Source organism: Coffea eugenioides, chromosome 11 (assembly GCF_003713205.1).
Source record: "Coffea eugenioides isolate CCC68of chromosome 11, Ceug_1.0, whole genome shotgun sequence".
In the NCBI taxonomy this organism is placed as follows: Eukaryota; Viridiplantae; Streptophyta; class Magnoliopsida; order Gentianales; family Rubiaceae; genus Coffea; species Coffea eugenioides.
The window spans coordinates 53,085,585-53,107,994 of record NC_040045.1 but is presented as its reverse complement, the minus strand read 5'-3'; the positions used below and the strand labels follow the sequence as shown (position 1 = coordinate 53,107,994).

The 22,410-nt window shown below is 36.5% G+C and overlaps 1 protein-coding gene across 4 annotated transcripts; it reads right to left on the bottom strand.

Moving 5' to 3' along the window:
- Window positions 1–933: 933 nt before the first annotated feature.
- LOC113753321 (transportin MOS14) lies at window positions 934–22,381 on the bottom strand. 4 transcript variants are annotated; one of them, XM_027297443.1, is made up of 24 exons: window positions 21,939–22,381; window positions 21,408–21,506; window positions 21,100–21,324; window positions 20,873–20,992; window positions 20,119–20,202; window positions 19,972–20,031; window positions 19,576–19,704; window positions 19,353–19,414; window positions 18,913–18,969; window positions 18,598–18,721; window positions 17,844–17,990; window positions 16,744–16,824; window positions 13,064–13,177; window positions 12,800–12,879; window positions 11,173–11,308; window positions 10,524–10,673; window positions 8,116–8,201; window positions 7,254–7,441; window positions 5,646–5,738; window positions 4,872–5,059; window positions 4,575–4,686; window positions 3,479–3,636; window positions 2,096–2,212; window positions 934–1,307 (listed from the first exon to the last, which is right to left on the bottom strand). In XM_027297443.1, the coding sequence occupies exons 1-24, from the start codon at window positions 22,152–22,154 to the stop codon at window positions 1,083–1,085; spliced, it is 3,051 nt and encodes a 1,016-aa protein (XP_027153244.1). In that variant the 5' UTR covers window positions 22,155–22,381; the 3' UTR covers window positions 934–1,082. The 4 variants fall into 4 exon arrangements, with proteins under 4 accessions (XP_027153244.1, XP_027153246.1, XP_027153245.1 ...); XM_027297445.1 differs by having other exon boundaries at window positions 17,844–17,978; XM_027297444.1 differs by having other exon boundaries at window positions 21,100–21,321.
- Between the last annotated feature and the right edge of the window lie 29 nt (window positions 22,382–22,410).

Here is a 22,410-nt window from a genome sequence, read left to right as displayed (position 1 = left end):
AATGCTAAATAGAGTATTCATAAAGTGTCATATTGGGTAAATATTTAACAAATAATTATTTAGTTGCCAAACATTTTAAAGTTGTTAACCAATGATGCCTAACCTCATGTTTACTCATTTTTCCAACTCGTTGCCAAATAACCCATACATACTACTACAACAACTCAATATATACTGAAAAAAAGAAAAGGATCAGCATTCATTTCAAAATTATTTACAGTCATTCTTTCTTGTTCTTATTATTGGATTTGAATGATAATACACATATGATTAGAGAGAACTCTATCGGAAGGAGAGATTAAAAGGTGATTTGACTTTTCTAACATGATAATTGTTTTAGAACATTCCAAAATGAAAAGTATGACACTTTCAATAGAACGGAAAGAGTGTTGAATCATATTTGAATCATGGATTTGAGATGACCCAATTCAAAATCAACCCAAATTAAAATTGGACGAGAATAGATATAATCCATTTAAGTAAAAACCTGATATCAACCCATCCAAAACTCACCCAACCCGTCCAATTGCCAAGTGTACACCTCTCTTTTAAAAGAAAGAAACAAACAGTGACAACCTCATCTTCAAACCATACAGCAATAAGATTTCTTAAGTGCATGCACAGTGACAACCTTTAATGATATCATACACCAATAAATTTACTGTTGACTTACCCTAACAAAATAAAATGAAATAAAACTTCAATCATTGCAATTAATAGCACAACCAACAAAGGAAAGTAAGTCAATCCCATGAACGGCCTGCAAACAAGCTCTACTAGTGCATGCTCCAAGAATCCAATATTTGCCCCTTATTTCATGTCCAAGAATATGATTTGATTTTCCCCTTTCCCAACCCCCTTACCTCTTTTTCCCACGCTTCCCCTTTCAACAAAATTTTAGAAAGAAATGTTTTTACATATACAGCACAAAGATGGGAGAAAAGGTACTTACAATTCTCTAAATGCATCAACAAAATTGGAGATACTATACACTGGTTATGCTACAAAAGAATGAGAATCATGCAAATGGAAGGGATTTCATAGTCAATGATGTTAGCCAGGTCTGAAATTATGAGCAAAACTTATGCTAGGTATGAACAATTCCGGTGGCTATCTGCAAATTCTCGAACCAGCCGTTTGAGAAATCTTCCCCCTTTCCCATTTAATAACCCATGATTATCCTTTCCTCCATCACGGCATCTACTCTCAAGATATTCTGAAGATGCAGCACCGAGGGCCTTCAACCAAGTTGGCACAAGAGATTCAGACTCTCCCTGCTTCAAGTAATCAGCTGGTAGAGCCAGCACCTGGAAATAACTTGAGCTACTCAGTTAAACCTTCAACAATATAAGAACATGAGCACGTTAATTGACGTCATGATTTTTGTTATATTTGCAGTAAAGAGACATATAGGCAATAGAAGAGCTAACATCTGACATCATTAGACAGCAGAGACATAAAGGTCACTTGAGTTAGCAGCAAGATACATATTATGGCATAACCTCTTTTCTGCATAAATTTTGAGTTCCAAGTTGCAAAAGAACCATTCAACCAAACAAAGCAGCTACCTTCCTTGCATGATTTTGCTCTAGAAACCAAAGACCTTTTTATACTCCAATTTCCAGATAATAACAAAAACAACTAACTCATATACCTACCAGTACCAGTCCAACCTCAAGACTTTAACAAATTGGTGGAACCCAACATGCTAGACATGTAGTAAAGGGCTTGGGCAAGGCGTGAAGTGGAATTGAATAAGGGACCAACACACACTATAAAATACATGTGCTTTTAACATAGGATGATTTGAAAAGAACTGAATATGCAAGAAAATATGTAAACTTTCTCTATTTGCACACTTATAACGTTAAAGATAACATGTTCAAATAGCTCTAATAGAAGTTAATTCGTGATCACCACTAATGCCAATAGATAAGCAAATGGCCCTGCTGGCACATAGAAAGCCATAATACATACAGATGAATGAACACATTGTATGTATCATGAGGGCCATTATCAAGAAATTTCCATGGAATAGCGACAGAGGGAAGTCCAATAGGTAACTTTGAACCTAGAGAGAGAGAGAGAGACTGACTGCAGAATGTAGCCATCCATGTAAAGACTCCCAACAAAGAACAGCTTTTGATGTCATTCTTTCACTTAAACTGCACACCGCAGCCAGTTGTTGCAAGATTGTTGCAGACTTGTGAACCTGAGAAAAATAACTAGCTGTGAAAGAAATCTAAAGATGAACAATTTTCATAACATATTCCCAATCATTACAACAAGAACTTCAGCAAAGCATTGGGCTGGCATGTTGAAATTTAGGATTCATTTTAAGTATGCAATTCTACATAAAAGGCACATGCCTCCCCTGATGGTGAAAGGGACTAACTCAATATATCATAAACAGCAAGAAAGAAAGAAATCATTTGTGGACAATCTTTAAAGCTCCTCTTGATATGTAAATAGTTATATTTGATATAGTTTTTACAGACCCCGCAGACGAACATCAAACTTATCAATAAAGCTGTAGTAGACATCACATAACATAGATCAGAATTTACTGGAGTTAAGGTTGTTAGGCTGAAGATAGTTCTGAATCAACTTTGCCTTAGCATACATGCAGTTCGGTTTGCCAAATGTTTTCCACCTTAGAATAATGGTATAACTGAATAAATTGCCAGTACTCCCTCAATGCTATATCCTAGTGGCACAGTTTCTTCATGGCTTTGGATCACAATGTTGCTTATGAGGTTGAAAGTAAAATGTCATGGCTACCAAAGTTCCCCTACATAAAAAGGCCAACTTTTCAGTTTCACTCTCTAGATTATAAGATCATTTTGATAAACACAGGACATGCACTGGTCCAGTAATCAGATACAAAGTAAGAATAGACCGAAGATCATATTAACAAGGAGAGATGTACTGTACACGCAATTTGAAAGATAAAAAGAAAGCACAAAATAGCTCCTTGTGAAAGTTAAATTTAGCTAATTACCCTGTCAAAGCGAACATGCATATTACCATTCTCTGTTGGTTACCCCCTACCTATGTAAATGAACAAACAAGGGGCCTTTTTGCACAAGGTAATAAGGAAATTCAACCTTGCTATGAGGACGGGGCATTTTACATTTTACCCAAAAGGAAATGCATAGAGTTCTTGTTCACAAAAGTCAGCTAGCTATATCTCCATGATTATGCATATAAGGGCTTTTCTATAAATAAAGAGATAATGAAAATTTAACAAGTAAAAACATGTTCAATTCCAAGTTTTTCTAACTTTCAAAGTTTACTACGTGCAAGTATGTGTACGTTTCTGATTTCAGTGATACCCACTTCAGGTACTACACCTATCCAGATCAAAAGATGCAGAATGTTTAAGCATCAATACTTCGGCAAAATCTAAGCCAATCAAATTAAAAGGACATGAAAGACATAGTTCATCTGGAAAGATATTCATTGGTCTAGTATTTACCCTTGACAGTGCTGAAATACCCAGCAAAGCATACACCAGATTTGATACAAGCCCCTCACCACTGTGAGATATGACTTGTATTGCCATTGCCTCAACTGATTCTTCAGCAACAGAAGCTTTACATTCCAGCAAAGAAGTCAGGCCAACCTCCAAGAAGCCTGAGACCCCCAGAAAAAGTAATGGAGATAATTTACCTCACAAAAGCACAAACAAGATAACCCAGGATAGTTGAAATTAACATTGAAGTGGGTAGATATGAGACTAATATCTTGAAATCATCCTCACTTACAGGTGACCTGTAACCTAGACATGCTTCCAATCTGAGTTTTTTTTCTTAGACTTAGTGCCCATTTGGGAGTACGGCATTTTTGCTTTAAAAAAAATTACTTTTGCATGCTAAAAGTACTTCTAAAGGGTTTGGCAAACATCATTCCATAGATTCAGGATTACAGCTTATGATGCCAAAACCACTTGTAGCAAGAGCTCAAAATTGGTGCTTTTAGCACTTTTAGCAAAAGCTCAAAAATGGTGCTTTTAGAATAACTTTTGTGTTTTAAAAAATTAAACATAAAACTTGATCATTTAATCATAAATTATGAACTGAAATAAAGCAATAAATACATCTCAAAGACAAAATCACACATTATCCAACACCATAAGCACTTATACCTTGTATGCATCCAAACAATATATTTAAGCACTTAATAAGTGCTTTCATTAAATGCTCCATTACATGTACATTTTAATAAGCCACCGCAACACCAAACAGGCACTTAGCAATATCAAACTAAATTGTCCCAAAATGTTGTAACCAGCCAATTTACAGGTTTAAGGGTTACATACATGCTCTTTAATGAGAAAACATCCATATGGATCTAAAATTGAAATGCCTATGGAGATAAAATGCTGTGTCTATGGTACTTTTTTCCGCTATCAGGCCATGGACAAGATTCCCCTTAAGATATACACAGCTGGTTAAAAATGTGGATGACGTAGATTCAGAAACATCAAGTCTCCTGACAGACGAATCATTCATCAATCAGCACTTAAATTTCTCGATAGAATTCTGTACTCAGAAGGAAGAAATTGAGCTTACAGGACATATATGACATTGCTGCCAAGGCTGCACCTCGATGCATGGCTGTACAACATATAGCAGCCTTCTGGAAGGATATTTCAAAAATAGAGCCAGAGGCAGCTATTACTTCCTGAGATATGTAAGAAATTTTTTCAATTTCCAAAATTATAACAATAATAACAACAACAACAACAATAATAATAATTAATAATTAACAACCAAAGGTTGAGAAACTCTTAATCAGCCTCCCCTAAATGTGTGCGCGTGTGTACGTAGAGAGAGGGGGGGGGGAGAGCGAATGAGAGGGTATAGCACCTTGGAACAGCTTCTGACATATACAGATGCAAAATTAGTATAGGCTTCCACCAAATCAGGCTCCTGGTCACATATGTATGAAGACGTAAGAGCAATTATTGATCTTGTATAGGTAAATCTCTCAAAAGTGCAGATGTAAAGAGGCCCATATTCTTCTCTACTCCCAAACTCCTCAATAATGTTAGAAGCTGAAACAGGATCAATGACGCATGTCAATAATAATAGCACATTTTGGTCATTAAAGGAGACAAAAACGAATGCAGACAGTTGACAAAAGCTGTGACATTCAAGAAAATCACAACAACATGGAGCTGATGGTCCAGCAACTCCATTTCAAACTAAGCTTCAGTGTTCACAACAATTGCTAGTAAAGTAACACTTTCATCAACTAGCACTTTGATAACACTCAAAAAATTCAAAATATTTCAATATTTTCACATTGCGAGTACTCTAGAACTGCATTTTCTGTCAGAATGATTAATCAACTGACTTGACAGCATGAGCTCATCTGGGATATAAAAACTTCAGAGAAAAGTTTGCTTGTTGGTTAGCTGATTCAATACTTGTGCTGGTATCTATACATTGCTGAATTGCAGGAAACAAATATTTAAGAAATTGTATTTACCCACAGTTTAGGGAAATATAAGAGATGAACTAAGAGCAGACATACTTTTACAACTGCAAATTGGTGGAAGAAAAAGACTGAGCAGCGTCCTTTTCAAACGGTGTCAATAATGTGAATTGCTATAACCTACTTCATCTTAGACAGTTTACCTGTTCTGATGTAGCACTCATGACTTGGGAATGATGTGAAATTTGTTGACAAACAATTTAGAACTTTGGGCACTAGTGTCACAAAGTGATGAGCTGCGGACACATGGAACAAATTGAATGAAGCATAAGGGTCAGATCATTTTCAGTTTTATTAATATATTCAGTAATAATATATATAAAACAAGAAAAGAACAGACATGGCAACTCCAAAATTCACTGTTTGGTACAACTTGAATGCAAATTACGCAACTTGAAGCAAAGGGGAAGATGACAGCTAGTATTAGGGATGCATTTGAAAGCTGCAACTAACCCAAACCTCAGTATCTGAAAATCTCTACGCATGGAGATCCTTTTTTCACTTCAGCAGGTATACAGCATAATGACAAAACTTAAGTAGTTCATTGTGCCCTATTCTCACCTTTCTAGTTTTCCCCTTTTTTCCTCTAAATCCTAGCAAAAGCAGTAGAATTTTTCCCAGGCAACCAAAAATTACAGACATCACATGCTGAATAGCTGGTTGTTTTCCTACATATAGTAAACACTGGTTTAAAATTGATCAGAGTAAGGCAGACTGCCAAACAATCTGAATTGTGTCTAATGGCTTCAGCAGGTATACCAAACTTTACTGCCATAGATTGTTTCCAAGTATTATTATCTTCACTAATACTACTAATTATGGGCTATGATTAAGGCCTCTGAAGTCTGCAGCTTGACAATGAAGTTTGTGCTGTTTCCATTTGCCCAAGACAGGTGGTTAATATAAAACCAAATATAGTGCTTAATCCTTTGAATTAAGTGTTGCAGTCAGACAATGAATTGGCAGGAATACGTATTCCAATATAGTGATTTGATAGCTCAGCTAGTGATGCATAGGTTGCTTCTTCCCACCATCCAACTGGCTAGACCTTAAGCAATAGGTTGGACATCACAACTTTTGCTTACCAGCACAAGACTCAATAATAGGATTAGATGTTAAGAAAAAGTTAAAATTCTTCATTTCAAGCAACCAGCTAAAAGATCTAGTATCTCTTTCAGCAGCAAGTTGTTGTGTAACAAGATCACTGTCTGTTCTTAAAATCTTTAAATACCACTGAGCCAATCTCTGCCAGCGTGAACAAAATAACAACTTTCAGTTTCTAATGAGCCAAAAGATAGGAAAGTTCAACCACCTATTAGTCACTTCTTAAGTCAAAGAATGAAGGCTTAGCGTGAAGGTCATAAAACAAATGCTGAAGAATGATGGGCAGCCCAACTAAGAAAGTAAAGGAAATGAGAGGGAGACGAAGCAAGCAAGAGGTAGAGTGTGTGAAACTCTTTTGGAAGCCTAAACACTCTACAAATCTTTGTTATTGTTGTGCTTTTGTTATTAATTATACACCTTTTTTGTCCCAAGCATCATTAAAAAAAAAGGTCATTATTTCTTTTTTTTTAAGATGTTCTTCATATTAATTCTCTGCATTGCATGCAACCCATTCATCTCGAGTTGGGATCCTAGGGCAGCCTCCACTTGACAGATTACTCTGGATCGGAGATGCAATTGATTTAATCCACTTGCAACGAGTATGTATGAGGTGTCACCAACATCCAGAAAATTAAAAAAAACAATACCTGATGACTTAATTGCTTGAGACAGTGCCCTGCAAGCTGCAGCAGATAAACTTGAATTCTCAATGTGTTCTGATTGAAAGACGTTCTCAAGCACTGGCCACAACACCCCCAGTAGCACAAGAATAGAATTGTCTACAGATGGACCATTGGATACATGCGTTGCTAGATGATTGAATACAATTCCCATTCTGAAACCAAAAAGATCTAGTGCAATTTAGGTTACAGCATACTGATTAAAAGATATGCTAGATCATATTAATTCACTTTGGTTATGTGAAATTATCCTCTAATGTGTTGATTTAGTTATCAGACGAAAGGATACACATTACGAGAATCACAATAATTTGCAGGGCAGAAAAGTGGTAATTACCATATACTAGAGAGCCCAACAGAAAGAACACATTAAACTGGAACCCATAATTTCCTCAAATTATGAAGCTCATTACGACTTAGGAGAGGCCGGAATGGTACATTACTCCAATAAATACAGTTTCCACAAGAAAACTATTTCTCCAGTAACAGTACATTAAATGGAAGGAAACACAGTAAGCTCATTTTCAACGCCAAAATTGTTCGCAGATTATGTCATTTATTACATTGACTTTGTTTGTTAAACATATTGTTGGGACAGCATAAATTCATTATCAAGTAGAAATTATACAGCAAATCAGAAATAAAGAGTTTGGTTTTCCCAAACTCAAACAAGTGAAAAGGAAAAGAAGAATAGTCAAAAAGCATAAAGGTAAGCTTCAAATTATTTATTAAAAAAAAAAAGGAATACTCCACTACTTTCCAAGGTAAAAATGCAGCGAACACTACATACTAAGGAACGAGCAATAAATCTTAAGTAGAAAGATCAAACCTATATAGTCCTCTTCTAGCAGAGTAGATAAGCCGAGTATATATAGCTGGATCTTGCCTCAAAGAATGCTTATGTTCTTCACTGATCTGAAGCAAAGATAAAGAAATTGAAGGGGGATATCAATTTAAGCGACGGTTAAAAAAGAAGCAAAGATGTTGCTTCTCCAATAAACTCAAAGCTGGCTCAAGTAAATACACCACCAATGCAAGTTCGAGTGGCAACAGAAACAACAATAATGGTCTTAGTACAGTTCCTGATTCTGCACAGAAGCCTTTCCCAAAATGCCATAAGTTGTTCAAATAAGGCATGAGAAATGGCGAGCCTGATAACTAAAGACCTCGACTATTAGACCTTAAAAAGGCAGCTCTAAAGCTGGACGATTAGGTCAATGATAAGCTCTCATCCCTGGTAAGGTTGGATGCTCATGAGTAATGACACAGAAAGGCTATAGTTGTACCACTAAAAGGTGTATTGCATGCTGTCATCTTTTCTGATCTCCAGATAATCAAATGAACTTAGATTCAGTGATTTCATTATTCTCCAGGTTTGAGCCATTCAGTCCAGTATATTATGCCTTAGCTAGAACTTAATCACTGTCCTCTGCAACTCTGTATAACTACATAAAGGACCTTATTTACAAGCTATATAATCTGAGTCTCTTAAATCTTAATGGATAAGCAAGCAATTTTGATGATTCTCTCAACATTCTTAAAGAATAACATGCAATATCTGAAGCATCTGTCCAACTTATGACAACCTGATGCCTGCCATTTCATCAATTTTGTGTATAAGTCAACTTAGGACAACCATTTCCAGTTGAATGATTGAAAAATTATAAGCCGGAAATACTTTAAAAAAAAAAAAGAAGGAAGACTTGAGTAGTATAACAAATGGGTTCATTTAGCAGATTCCAGTTTCAAGATGGTCTTGAATTTCAGAGTTACATTAGTGTCAACTCTAAAGATGCTTTATGCTAGGGATAAAAGAGTCATGTTACAGAATGACCCAAGAAATAAGATTTTCCAAAATTTTATTGTGTAACCAGATGTAAGCAGAGCTATAGCTGTCCATATGGTGTCAAAAGCTTTGGTAACAAGTATTCTTGGAGATTAAGCACCCTTCTGGGTCTCAAACTCGTTATCATAAATATGATGTCTTAAGCTCATTTTAAGCAGCTTCAGTGACAAACCCCACTTTACTTAACAACGAGATCTAGTAACCATTAGCTCTGTTTTCTTCTTTAGCTCAAGTCTACTGCAAAACGTGACTTTCAGCTACCTAAAAGCGCCATTCAAAGCCAGCCAACCAGAATTTTGAAGACTCATATCACTAGCCTTAAGCCGAACACCATTGGCCCATTAAATATTTTTTCACCAAACCTTGAAGGGGTAAAAGAACCCTGCATAAGTAACTATTTTTTGGTGCTCCAAATCAAAGATCTGCATCAAACATAGCCCTTCTCACTTCTATACACTTGAAAGTATAGCCTATCATGCTAAAAGAATTGAAGTTGAGGTTCAATCTTTAATGCCATCACTTAATCTATGTACTGGCATATCAAGGTACTGGCATTGCATGGGTCGCATAAGTCATAATTAAGTCACTTAGCGAAGTTAAAGGCAGAGTACAGAAGCCTGATCAAATCATCTAGTTGAATTAGGCCCTCCTTTTTTTTGGTGAAGTGAAGAAGTTTTGTGGCACAAGCATAGATATGCCCTCGCTATGGGACAAGTTTTAATGAGCAAATCAAATATGCTGAGGTCAACCACCATTAATACGGGTCGCTTGGTCATTTGGTCAAAACTCTCACCCTATAACTCACAGAACCTGATACAACGGCCAAAAGAAGTTAAAAAAATAAAAATGAAAATAAACTAATTCAGTTTCAAGAAACCATGCATGCCAAGCACATGCAAAATGTAACGAATCGCAAGCAAGAGGATGTTTCACCTCATATCGGACATGTTATATGTTCTATGGAAGCATAGTTTATCTGAAGTGCTTGAGGAAACTCCTATCAGTTAAGCCTATTAGAGACAAAAAACGCAAAACCAGAGGATGCAAAAACGAACAACACCAAAAGGAGAGATGTTAAATGCTTATTCACAAGACAAAATGTAGATTAGGAACCCTCTGCTTTAAATATTGTAGTTTACCAAATGAGAGCATGTTCTTACTTAAACATTTTTCATATCAAATTCATCTGTTAAAGCAGTTTGTACATGTTTAAAATTCCATGATTACAAAAGTGAAAATGACAAAGGAAATAGCAAGAACATATCGAAGATAATAAGGCTTTACAATGGATCATGAGATAAGTGAGTGTTAACCATCAGAGCTAGACAATTTTGGCACCACCAACCACCATCATAAGACAGAGGATAGAGATCAGGAGATCAGACACTCACAAGCTTTCCAATAGCTTCATAGCTTGGAGAAAGTAATCTAACTAACAAATTATTCTTCAGCTCCTTGTTAGGAACAGAACCAACAACAAAAGTGATTGCACCAACTACTTCTTCCTCGTCCTCAAGAGAAAAGTGCCTCTCTTCCAATTTCTGTAATCAGAAGATTATTAGATATATCAGGAAAAATAGAAAATTTGAAGGAATTGGAAGGATAACGTTTCAAGTGCTAATTTGATAATTTCAACACAAAGGATTACGGTAAATGCTACTACTTTCATATGTTCCACCTAAGAAACTCAACAAAAAACAAAGAAGGTACTCTTGAAGAAAGCTTTATATTTACTAAATATCCCACTAATAAAACTTCGAACTATAACTTCAGAGTTGAAAAGAAATTTCCAAAAGGTAATCTTGCATGGATCATATTAGGTCATCTGAGGGGAGCAAATAAATAGCATAAAGTATCATAAAGTGTAAATGAGTTACTAAGAAAATGTCTCATTATAGAACAAAATGTCTTGGTACATAACTACATTTAGTTATTAATTACTTGCCACAAAATATCCATTTGTGAGTTGATAGTAGAGTTGGAATGCTATTAAAGAGCCTTAAAATGAAGCATCAGGTTCATGCATATAGCATGACACACCTCTCCAATCCAGATTAAGATTTCCAAGTTTGAAGGTTCATGCATGATTGCACAAGCATCTTCACAGAACTTGCGCAGGGCACATGAAGAAGCGTTTGAACAGAAAGGTTTTGAAATCCCTGTGGCAAGAAAAAGCCTGAAAATAGCACATTAGTCTCAGAACAGAACTGATAAGAACCGATCTAGTAAAAGAAAAGCAAAAGTCACAACAAAATGCTACTGCACTACTACAATATAATGGTAGAAATATGTACATTCCATACGCTCTTCTGTCCATACTCCTAATAGTTGTTAGGTGTTATAAGCTTTTATGCATACGATATGATCTCTAATAATAAAGTTAGTAAATTGCCTAAAATACCCCCTCTTAATCTAGGGTAACCTTCATTAACTGATGCAGCATTTTCCAGGGAGCAGTTTTCAACTGTTTGAAGCTTCATTTCCCTCCACTGAAGGCCCAGTTTCCCTTCTGACCATGCTTTTTGGGGCTTCATTATAAAGCGTACCACAGATGCTCCATAAAAAATTTCTGTGTCTTGGTAGGCCATATTGGTGAAAGCACAAAAATTGCTAAAATGGGTAATTGGGCTGGGATCAGCATATGCACATGCCCAAGTAACTATAAGCACATTTAGGTTTGAGTCAATTCCCACTCAATTCCTCCGATTTGTTACATTATATTTCATATATGTTACAGTGCTCAGTAATAACATGATTAGTATTAGGGTTAATTTCAGAAACCTCCCCCGAGGTTCATCCTAATATCACATGGCACCCTCAAAGTTTCAAAAATCTCACTTACCTCCCCTATCAATATGATGCGACTAGAAGTCCCAATCAGAGACATTGAAACGACAAAGTTACCCCCAATGTCTTCCATCTTTTTTAAGTAGCAAAAGGTTGGAAGATATTAAAAAAAATACGAGCTAAAGTATCTAAAAACAAATAACAAGAATGCCATCTAAAATATTTTTCTCCCTCTTTGTTGCAAAAATCTTTGCTTTTAATGTTCGTCTTTGCCACAAACGATTCAAAAATCTGTGCTTTTAATGTTCGTCATTGCCACAACTGATCTCCTAAAATTTTCGTTCTAATTTCCCTCTTTGCAGAACTTTTGTGTTTCATTGCTACAAAATCTTTGCTCTTAATTTCCTCCTTGTTGCGACCAATCTCCTGAAACTTTTACCTTTTTATAATGTTTAATTTCGTCCTTGTTCCTACTTATTGCACTTACACCTTCTCATATTCTAAGTTTAATATTCCACCTTATTTGTCTTTTTTTCATATTTCAAAATTCACAAATAAAATTGCACAAGGATAACAGTGGAAGGATAACATAATCTCTCTCCTCCAATGCATTGTTTAATATTACTTTTATATGTAAGGGGTGACAATGTTACACAAATTATCATTCAAGGGGAGCTATATGAGATTTCTGAAACTTCAAGGGTGCTAGGTGATATTATGATAAACCTCAGGGGAGGTTTCTGATATTAACCCTTAATATTACTCTTACTTGCGAGTTATCTGATAATCATCATTCCCTAACATATTTGTTAGCTTCTTGCTTTTACTCCTAATTCATTTGATATCCCTTATAAGTTGAAAGAAATAAAATAACCCTTACAGTAATGGCCTGCCATTAGTCAGGAAAGCAGATATCCACTTTGAATAGGAACTAATAATGTCTGCAACCGATTTATATACCTGGTAAGGATAAGCAATGGGAGGCAAAAATAGTTAGATTAGTTAACCAAATGCTGAAAAGGAACAAATGTGCTCCGACTAGAACTGGTGCAAAGATATGTCTCTATTATATATCCTTTTTGCCAAATGAAGCATAAAAAGCAAAGTACCATGGAACAGGAAGTTAAAAAAGCATATACTGTACCATAAGCATTAAGCCCTTGAGGTCATCAGACGTTCTATTGGACAAAATTGTCACCAATTCGATTAAAACAGAGAAATCCAAGTTTGCACCTTCTTTGAGAACTACTTCAGCTACCTACAAATAAAGAACAGAAATTATAACCAATAAAAACAAGAAACTAAAAGAGCAATTGCACACAAAATTATCAGATAGCAAAACTGTTAGTAAAATGTGCAGGTATAGATAATCCGAAGATTAAAACAGTATTATGAGACACTAACTTTCAACTTCTGAACAAAAAAAAAAGATTGTTTCTACAATACCCTGGTATGACTTGACATTGAAGCCAGGAACTATAAGAAACAAGTTATTGGACAGCTCAATATGTTAAAAAAGAGGATCAGATACTGACGATATTTAGACCACATAGCTCTCTGAGTGCCATCCAAGAGTAAATAATTGCTTATGTACTATCTTTTCAAAATACTGATGTGGTTCTGGGTCCAATGACTTCAAATAAACTACCAGTAGGGAACTAAACAATAATCAAAATGTCAAGATATTTGCATTCTTTGGACCAGGGAAAAAAGTGAGCCTTGAAAAGGTACCATGCACACACCTAGCATATTCTTCAGGTGCAGCCTTGCAGATCAACAAATAATTCAAGTAGGACCATCCCACAAGCACCAAAAAAAACTATGAAAATGAGGACATGATCCTAAGAAACTTAAAAGCATAACATTAAAAACTAAAAAAAAATCCTCTAACTGTTGTCTGAATGGATTAAGACCATGTAGGGACAAAGCAGATTGAGTAATGCTATCCAGCAAATATCTCCTTAAAAGCACAAGGAAACCTCTTTCGTGCAGTTCTGCCATTTGGGCTGATGAGTGCATTTAATATCAAATGTCAAAGCCAGTTCCATAAGTAGAAAATCTAGAGGCTGTTTGTCTAATCCCTCATCGCTCAATCATGGACGAAAATAACTTAAGTTCTTCACAGCTTTTCTCCAATTCACCTGCAGAGATGGCATTTGCTTCCCACTCCTCATGATTATAGAAGTACATAGCCTACAGCTACCGATCTCAGGAGAATACTTGCACCAAACTTGAGCTTCTCATGATACGTTTTCCACCAACATATAAATGAAAAAAAAATGCAACCAACCACCCAACACACCTACAGCAAAGTGTACATGCAACTGGTCCTCTGAACCAGTGTGAATAGAGACTATAAACTAAACAGAAGCAAAGATTCACATAATCTATACACCTACAGAACAATGCAAGTACTGCATTCATTCCTGTAATTAAAGAGAGAAACTCTTGATACAGCATACGAGAACTGGCCTCTCTATAAAATCAACGGCGATCATAAACCAGGGTTTTGGCATTATCAAGTCATTTTTAACATGTTACTGGCAGAAAAGTCAAACCTAATGATGCAGATGGGGAAGAAATGAGAATATGAGAAATGAGAAATGAATATGAACTGTTTAAGCGAAGTACCACGGCAGCAGTTTCCTTTCTAGCCAACAAGTGGCTACTCATTTTAGCCTTAATGTGTATTAATTTCTTTCCTACTTGATTAAGGATTTCAAAGTTTGTTTTAACTGCTAGGAATATAAACATTTCATTGGATTATGATACAAGAACTGGAATTACGGGGATTTTGACCACTAATGACATTGTCATCCAAGCTCAATGTTTAACAAAAACAAAAATTGCCACCTTCCACCATGAATTCTTAATATTCTATTGGGTTGCAAAATTAGCCATCAATCAAGTTTTCACAGTTTTGGCATCTTCTTCTTGTGCATCCCTAGAGCCAAAGACAATCCACAAAATGGAAGCAAGAAGAAATCAAACATCCACTTGAGTGATTGGGTTGTGAAACATAGAAATCAGAGATTTAAGGTAGCACCCTGTGTTTAGACATAGTGGAATGTTGTGATAAAGAAGAAATCTAGAGCAGTAGATTTGACAGGAAAAAAGTAGTGCAACGGATAGGATTCCTTATCAAGTTATGAGGTTTGTCGAGGTTGATATAGGGGGACACAATATGACAATTTGGAATTGTGTACCTATACATGATGTTTATGAGACATAGTTAACATAAAATCCACTCGTGCATTTTTAAAATCACCAAAAACAAAAGAAATATTCTCCAACTGTTTGATAAAATATTCTGGGATAGCCCAGATCATTGCTTTAGATCAAGTGCAGGCTCGTGTGTTGCAGAAAATACAATCCATACACAGTGCTTGATAGAAGTCCTAACAGCAACCATAGGAGGCATGTAGCTCATTTTATGGCATTAGAGCTGGATTAGGAAGAAAGTTCCTTCAATCAGAATGGATTAGAGCCATATCCCTTGTCTGCTTGGTGGATGTTAAGGTTAGAAAATCAAATTTTTCCCCTTTTTGCTTTTTTCTTCTTTATTCTTCCTCTTCTTTGTCTTCTTCCTCCTGCACTACCACTGCAATCAGAGCTTCAAACTGTTGTTGCCTACAAGCCTAGTACAGTCTCGGGGACAAGCTGGTGACACCACCGTCAATCTTGTTTTATCATACTATGTGCCTCTAATCTCCATTCTCCATATAGCGTATAATCCCAACATCCAAACTATCAAACTCCCAACTGTTCAGCTCCAAATCAAAGTCACCACACCAATGTCATCCCCACCAAAATCAAAACCTTTTAAACCAAGACATATCTCGCAGTCACACAGACATAAAATCCACTTAAATCGACCAAAATTACACCAAGATAAACCCAAAAAAATCTAAAATTCTCAAACAAAGACTAGCTACAATTCTATAATTTCACAATATAAACAGAAATTAAGTGCATGATGACTTGTAGACATCGTATATTCTCTTGGATAGGAAGGTTAAGAATCCAAACCCTTAGGATCACGAACCAACACCACACTATGTCACAACACCTCCAGCATGGTGTCACATACAAGTATTGTAGGTGCCATTTCACTGAATTTCTAAAATTAGAACACAGCCCAGGACTCTGACACACCTTCAAGGGTGCTTCTTACATGCTCATTTTGCTTTTTGTGTAAGTTCTTTTACTATATGAGTGAAAAAATCAAGGTAAAGGAGGACAGTGGTGAAAATCTTTAATTGTGCATCTCGATTCCAGTAGGTATATGCCAGAAAGATATTGTCACTTTAATACCCATCAATGACTGCAATTTCATCCAACAGAAGAGGCCCTTAAATGTCCTGGTTTCAATTAAGCACTGAAAACAATTTAAAATGCTCTCCATTTTCTACATGCACATGCTTATAAGCAATATACCATAATACCTTCCCCGTGAAGTTTTTCTTGAGATTTTTCAAATGCATAGACTACTAGACTTTCCATCACATTTATATTCCCGCAAACCTCACCTGTTGAAATTGTCGATGTCATATCAAGATTCCCATTACAACTACTATGGCATCAGCAGATTGTTGCAATTAAAAGATATTGGTCAGTTTTAGAAAAACACCCAGAACTCTGGTCCAATTAAATAACTACAAGTTCAAAATCTTCAAGGGAGGTTTCTGGAATTATAAAGAATCTGAGGGTGCCTAGCCAATGAGTACCTGAGCAACTATGTAGAAATGGTAAAAGTAAACAAGGACCATAGAAAGCAAGAAAAGGAATAATAGAAAAACAAATCAAACTTAACACTTTACATACCACATTGAGAGCAAACAATTTGGCTTCCACCTCCTTCCAAGGTACCTGCACATTGAAAGACACCCATCCCCCAAGAAAGATCTGACATAGAAAAGGAAATATTGATATGAATTTAAGAATACAATTAGAAAGCAATTTTCTAACTAGAACGAGAAAATGAAGCATTTTCATCCTTTTTCAGGGTAAGAATCATGCTCAAAGCTCTTAGACCTTACCTCACATGGAAGAGCTACAATGACTGACACTATCCTAAATCAATTAGGAAAATAAGAATTCAACAAATTGAATACTAATGCTAAGACACACTACATAAGGGATGATGATTAGGCGCCATTGCTATGTCAGGAGTCAGCACTATTTTTATGAAGTTCCGCCCAGGAAACAGTGTAACGCGAGAACAGGGGAGCAACGGGGGAAAGCTTTTCCAACAAACTGTATTTATAAGGAACATATGATAAATGCCAAGTAGAATATCCCATGATCGAAAATTCCTCAATTAAATGCAGTATGTGACAAATGGCAAGTAGAATATGCCATGATAGAAAATTCCTCAATTAGATGCAGTAATTATGTTGTGAAAGAACCTCTATACACCAAGGCGGAAACCAGAATGATTGTTGCTAATTTGTTTTACCTTCACTTTCTCCTAACTTTCCACTTGCTACTGCAGCACTATAAACAAGAAGGCAAAAAGTCTACACATTTCCTAGAAGTCTGAAGCCAGTGCATTCCACACATGGGAAAGCTCACTATAAGTTAGGATTAAAGCTTTGGAACTGGCCACAGCCAAATTTTCCAATTTAAGAGAGTGCTGGAAAGGCACAGTGGACACCTAGATTCAAATTTTGGTATAGAGAATCTATCCTAGCACACATGCTAGAGTTCCCAACACCACAGCACAAACATGATTTTCCAAGTTAAGTATTAGCTACGATCTCATATTGTACTTGAAAACTCAGTTGCGTAACCAACAAAAATATGGGTTTCCATCTGGTTTAAAAGCAAAAGCACTCCTAACTTAGATAAATAACGCCATCAGTTAAAACACCAACTATAGTGCCAATTAACATGTATACTCCGAAATATCAAATAACAGGTACCTTTTGAGCAAATGCAGCAGAGCCTAGAAGCTGACAGATATCAACCAAAAGTTCCACCAAATTCATCCGAAATTGAACAAGGCCATCAGGCAGATCAATAGTTTCTCCATCATCATTAAACATAGAATCGTTCACCTGTCCAAAAGACTACAAATTAATCATAATCCAGACAAAAAAATGAGGAAAAGGAAAGAATCTTGCAATACATGTATCTGAAAACAAAATTATTCCCACAGACACAATATTTTCTCAAAATGGCAATATGACCAAAAATGAACTGACATATGGACTCTTTCTCCATTGCTCGCCTATTTTCCAATTTGCAGGGAAGTGTACAAAGGATGAAAAGGTCACAATCTTTGCAACATAGCAAAGATTCTGTCCTCACTAATACGATAAACCTTCCATCATCTAACAACTTAGCCAACGATGAACAGGCCTCTAGACTTGCTTTTAAAAGCATTCACAGTAACCATGAATCTCGTAAGCAACTACCACCCCTGGAAAAAGATAAACTACTTTTACCCACTAAGGTCATTCTCCAGCTCAGGTGTAATCAGGTACTAATATATTATTCCAACTTATTCTTCAACTTTGAATGATCTAAGCATGTTTGTACAATGTTCTCTTCAATATATTCCATCACAGCACATACCTTAAGCATGTTTGCATAAACCAATAGAACTAAGACTTGCACAAAAATGGACAAACCAAATATCTGCATCCAACGAAAGTGGAAACAAATGAAGCAAACCTGTGCCCGCAAGAGAAGAGCATCAAGTAAAGCTGAGTAAGCAGGGAGAAATACTTCTTGAATATTCTTTCTATCTCCTCCACCACTCAAATCATGCCCAAGAATGCAACCTGCAAGACTTGACCTGACATGTAAAGAGAACAAAAGGCTGAATTTGCATGAGATATAATTAATTCATAAAGTAAACTGTGAACCCAGCTTTAGCCACATCAGAGCGCTCAGGAACAAACAAAACTAGGTTACTCGTATCAGGGAACTAACACTGTGGGAAAAGGCAATGATAAGCAAGATAGGAAAACAAAGAACTATTTCTACCAGAACTGCAAGGTTGAGTCAGCAATTTCCCAATCTTCACCTGGAAAAGCAGCACAACTGCATGCATAGATAAGAAATCAGAACATTATAAGTTAATATCAAACAAGGGACATTTTGCAGTGCAATTACGTAAGTATGCACTTTGCATGCCACAAGGGAGATGTACAGTACCCTAAATCTACTGAAGTAGGCTCATATGGTCAAACATCTTCAACATTCATACTCCAATGATGTAATTGTTTACCAAACTAGTTGTTTCATCTTTAATTACTAAGACAGTTCTGATTTCCAAAAAAGTTACGATGTTGATGAGTAGGAGAAATGCAGAGAGCTTAAGTTAGCATTTTAAGGCAAATGCATCAAATTATGACCCACACACCTATGGCTATGATACACGTTATCTTCTTAAGCACATCATTGTCAAATGTTCAAGATCTAACCTCAATAGAGCATCCATGAGTATTAGTGCCTCAGGACTTGCTTTCAAAATCAAAGATGGTGCCTAGGATACATCATAATCAGAAAAAACCAGTTTAGGCCACATCAGATGAGCATTAGTACCACTCTATGATTTTATGAAATCTAAATTGGAATCAAGATTCTATAAGAAGCAAGCCATGAAGAAGGAAAACTCCTATTGAATAGAGAACTTTGAACACTCACTGTCTGACCAATTTCTGACATCAAGCAAGCAATACCAGCAATCACTTTCTCATCTCCCGTATTAAGAGCTGGAAGAAGAAGCACTTCCTTTAGAAATCCAATTCTGCTTAACAAAGCTTGTGGCAAACCCTATGCAATAAAGGACGAGGAATTAGGATATAATAGAGAAGTTCTGATTCAGGAAACTTGATTGTTTATACTCCCCAGAAAAGCTCCTAAATAAGCATGAAGAATAACTGCAGTGGAATCAAAACAGTATAGCTAAAGAACTGCAAGAACAACTCTCCCTTGTTTTGTCAGTAAGGTTGCTGCTAGGTTCCCCAGTATAATAATCTCTTATGGCAAAATAAACTGATAATATTTCGTGCACATGATCATACAGAAGCAAGTTTATACCTCATTTCGACTCATAAGTTCAACAAGAACTTCAATAGCCAGATCAAATGAAGAGAAGACCTACAGAATAAAACAACAATATCAATATGTCATCACTTTGGGACCCGAGAAATCTCCTATAACATGTCAAAAAATACAAAACATTACTTGCAAAGCATTAAAAATAAAATTAAGAATTGGATGCGATGGCAATGAGGCAGCTGGAATCTCCGAGAAGCAGCCAGCTCGAACCTACATGCAGAGATAATTAAACAAAGAAAGTCAATAACAAGAAAGGAGAGACATCAATACCAACCAATTATGGCATATATTTGATGTAAAATTCCATTCAAGGTTCAAAAGAAATCACGGCAAATTCATCTGTCCAGTGGTCCAACTGAATCATTTTTTCGTATCAATTATATCCTGTGCCAATTGATAATTATAGGCTAGCGTAATTTGGAGGCAAAGATCCTACTTAATTTACATCAATAGGCAATAGAAACGTTCTAAGTCTATTGAACCTACTACTCAAAAGGGTATTCCTAGATTTTCAGAACGATCATTTGAAACTGTACGTCCTTATCGCACTCTAAAAGAATGGAATCCATTAATCCAAGATTTATTAATCACAGGGAAAAATATTGTTGAGAATTTTCAGTATGTCAGTGCATGAAAAATGTATAAATCATAGCACAAAAATTATATTTAGAGTTTCTAAGACAAGTCAACCACAAATCACATAAAAACTAGAGGGTAGACGGTCTGAAACTTTAGTACTTCCATCTTTCAATCATGCCTTGTCCTCTTAGTTATGGCTCTTCCCATCATTAATTTACGCATTTCCTATATGAAGAAGAAATAACATATTTGTCAACTTGCTTCTTTTCCCAATCCTCTTCCTTGTTGAAAACTGTCTTACCCAACTTAACAAGCAACGCAATATCTTTTTATTGGTGTCAGCAAGTTGAACGCCACCTCCAAACCTCTTCTCAGATTGCTGCAGAAGGAACTCAATGACCATTGGAGTATGCAAGAGAAGCTGTCCTTAACAGAAAAAAGATATAGTTGAGAAGAAAATATGAAGTATGTATTCATCCTTTGCTGGTAAAAATAAAAGAAACTATGTAAAATAAACTAGTTCGACACCTGTTGTTCATATTCATATCGAATAGTCAAAGTTTTGCAGTTATTGGTGATGTGATCCTCAAAGACTTCCGGTAAGACCGTAAGCATCTCTAGGACAGCAATATGGCCACCTTCGTGACTTTGCAGATTCTGCACACTGTAGAAAAGCTTCTCAATGGGTCTCCCATGCTCTACGGCGTGAAGTAGAAGTGTGGAGAGAGCAAGGCAGATTTGTGTCAATAGCTGCTGTGGGAATAGAACAAGCATGTGACTCAATTTCAGTCTACTAGTATTAGTCGATCACAGAGCAAAGTAGGCAGTTGGATCACCTTTGAAGGGCCAGCACTAAATCTTCGAGCAGCCAACAGAAGAGCATTCAGCAAAGCATCTTTTGCTTCGGACTGTAGATAATATCCTTCACTTTGGATCTACAAAGCAGTGAACAACCAGAATCATAATTAAGAAGAGATACTGCACCCAAACACAACCGGCATAATAACAAACGCGTATAACCACGTTGAGTTGCCAATATATAAGTTAAACCGGTTATGAAATGAATGCAGAAAGATTCCCAACGTCGGCCAGCAAGCCTCGTGGCGTAACATATGCTTCACTAGTGTCGGCCCAAACATGACTGGAATCAACAAAACTTGTATCGTTATCCTCAAATTTGATTCTATAAACCAAACTTAGAAGATTAAGGGAGCCAAAATGCGCCCATATTCTGGTTAATGTTTTTTTTCCCTTTTGTACATAGTTCTGGTTACTGATTCAGCTGTTCCGAAATGAGGATAGTACATTCACAGAGGCAGCAGAGCGTAGCGATTCTATATAAGATCGGTGTAAAACAGCCTACAGACCTTTCGCTTGAGAATCTGAGCTGCAAAAAACTCCACTTCATAATCCGAATCAAATTGCTGATGGTGGTCGGAGGTGAGAATGGAAGTAGCGACTTCCCAAGCGGCGTCGCTCTGCTGGAATTGAACAAGCCATTGATTCGCGGCCACGCGGTTACATGACTGGGTGTCGTGATTTAGGAGGTGAACGGCCTGAGCGACCTTGATTTGAAGCTCCATCCGTCCTCCTCCTCCTCCTCCTCTCCAGTCTCCAACACTCTAAAGAGCAAAGGGCTATAGTCAATCATCAATAGGAAAGGCAAAAAATGAGAGGACGACGCCTGTAAGTTTAGACAGCACCATGTCCTCCTCCTGCTTCAGAGTGAGTCTGTATGTGTTTTCGTAAATCGTTTAGCTATTTATTACCTACACCAGGGGCCTCAAAGGGCGTTGAAGAAATACTACCAATCCTGCTACCCAAAGGGGTATTTTGTCC

Coding starts and splice junctions, on each gene's coding strand:
- LOC113753321 (XM_027297443.1), bottom strand. CDS start 22,154: ATGGAGCTTCAAATCAAGGTCGCTCAGGCCGTTCACCTCCTAAATCAC. Junction 21,325..21,407: donor TTAGTGCTGGCCCTTCAAAG/GTGATCCAACTG, acceptor CTATTCCCACAG/CAGCTATTGACACAAATCTG. Junction 20,032..20,118: donor TTATTTTTAATGCTTTGCAA/GTAATGTTTTGT, acceptor TTTATTCTGTAG/GTCTTCTCTTCATTTGATCT.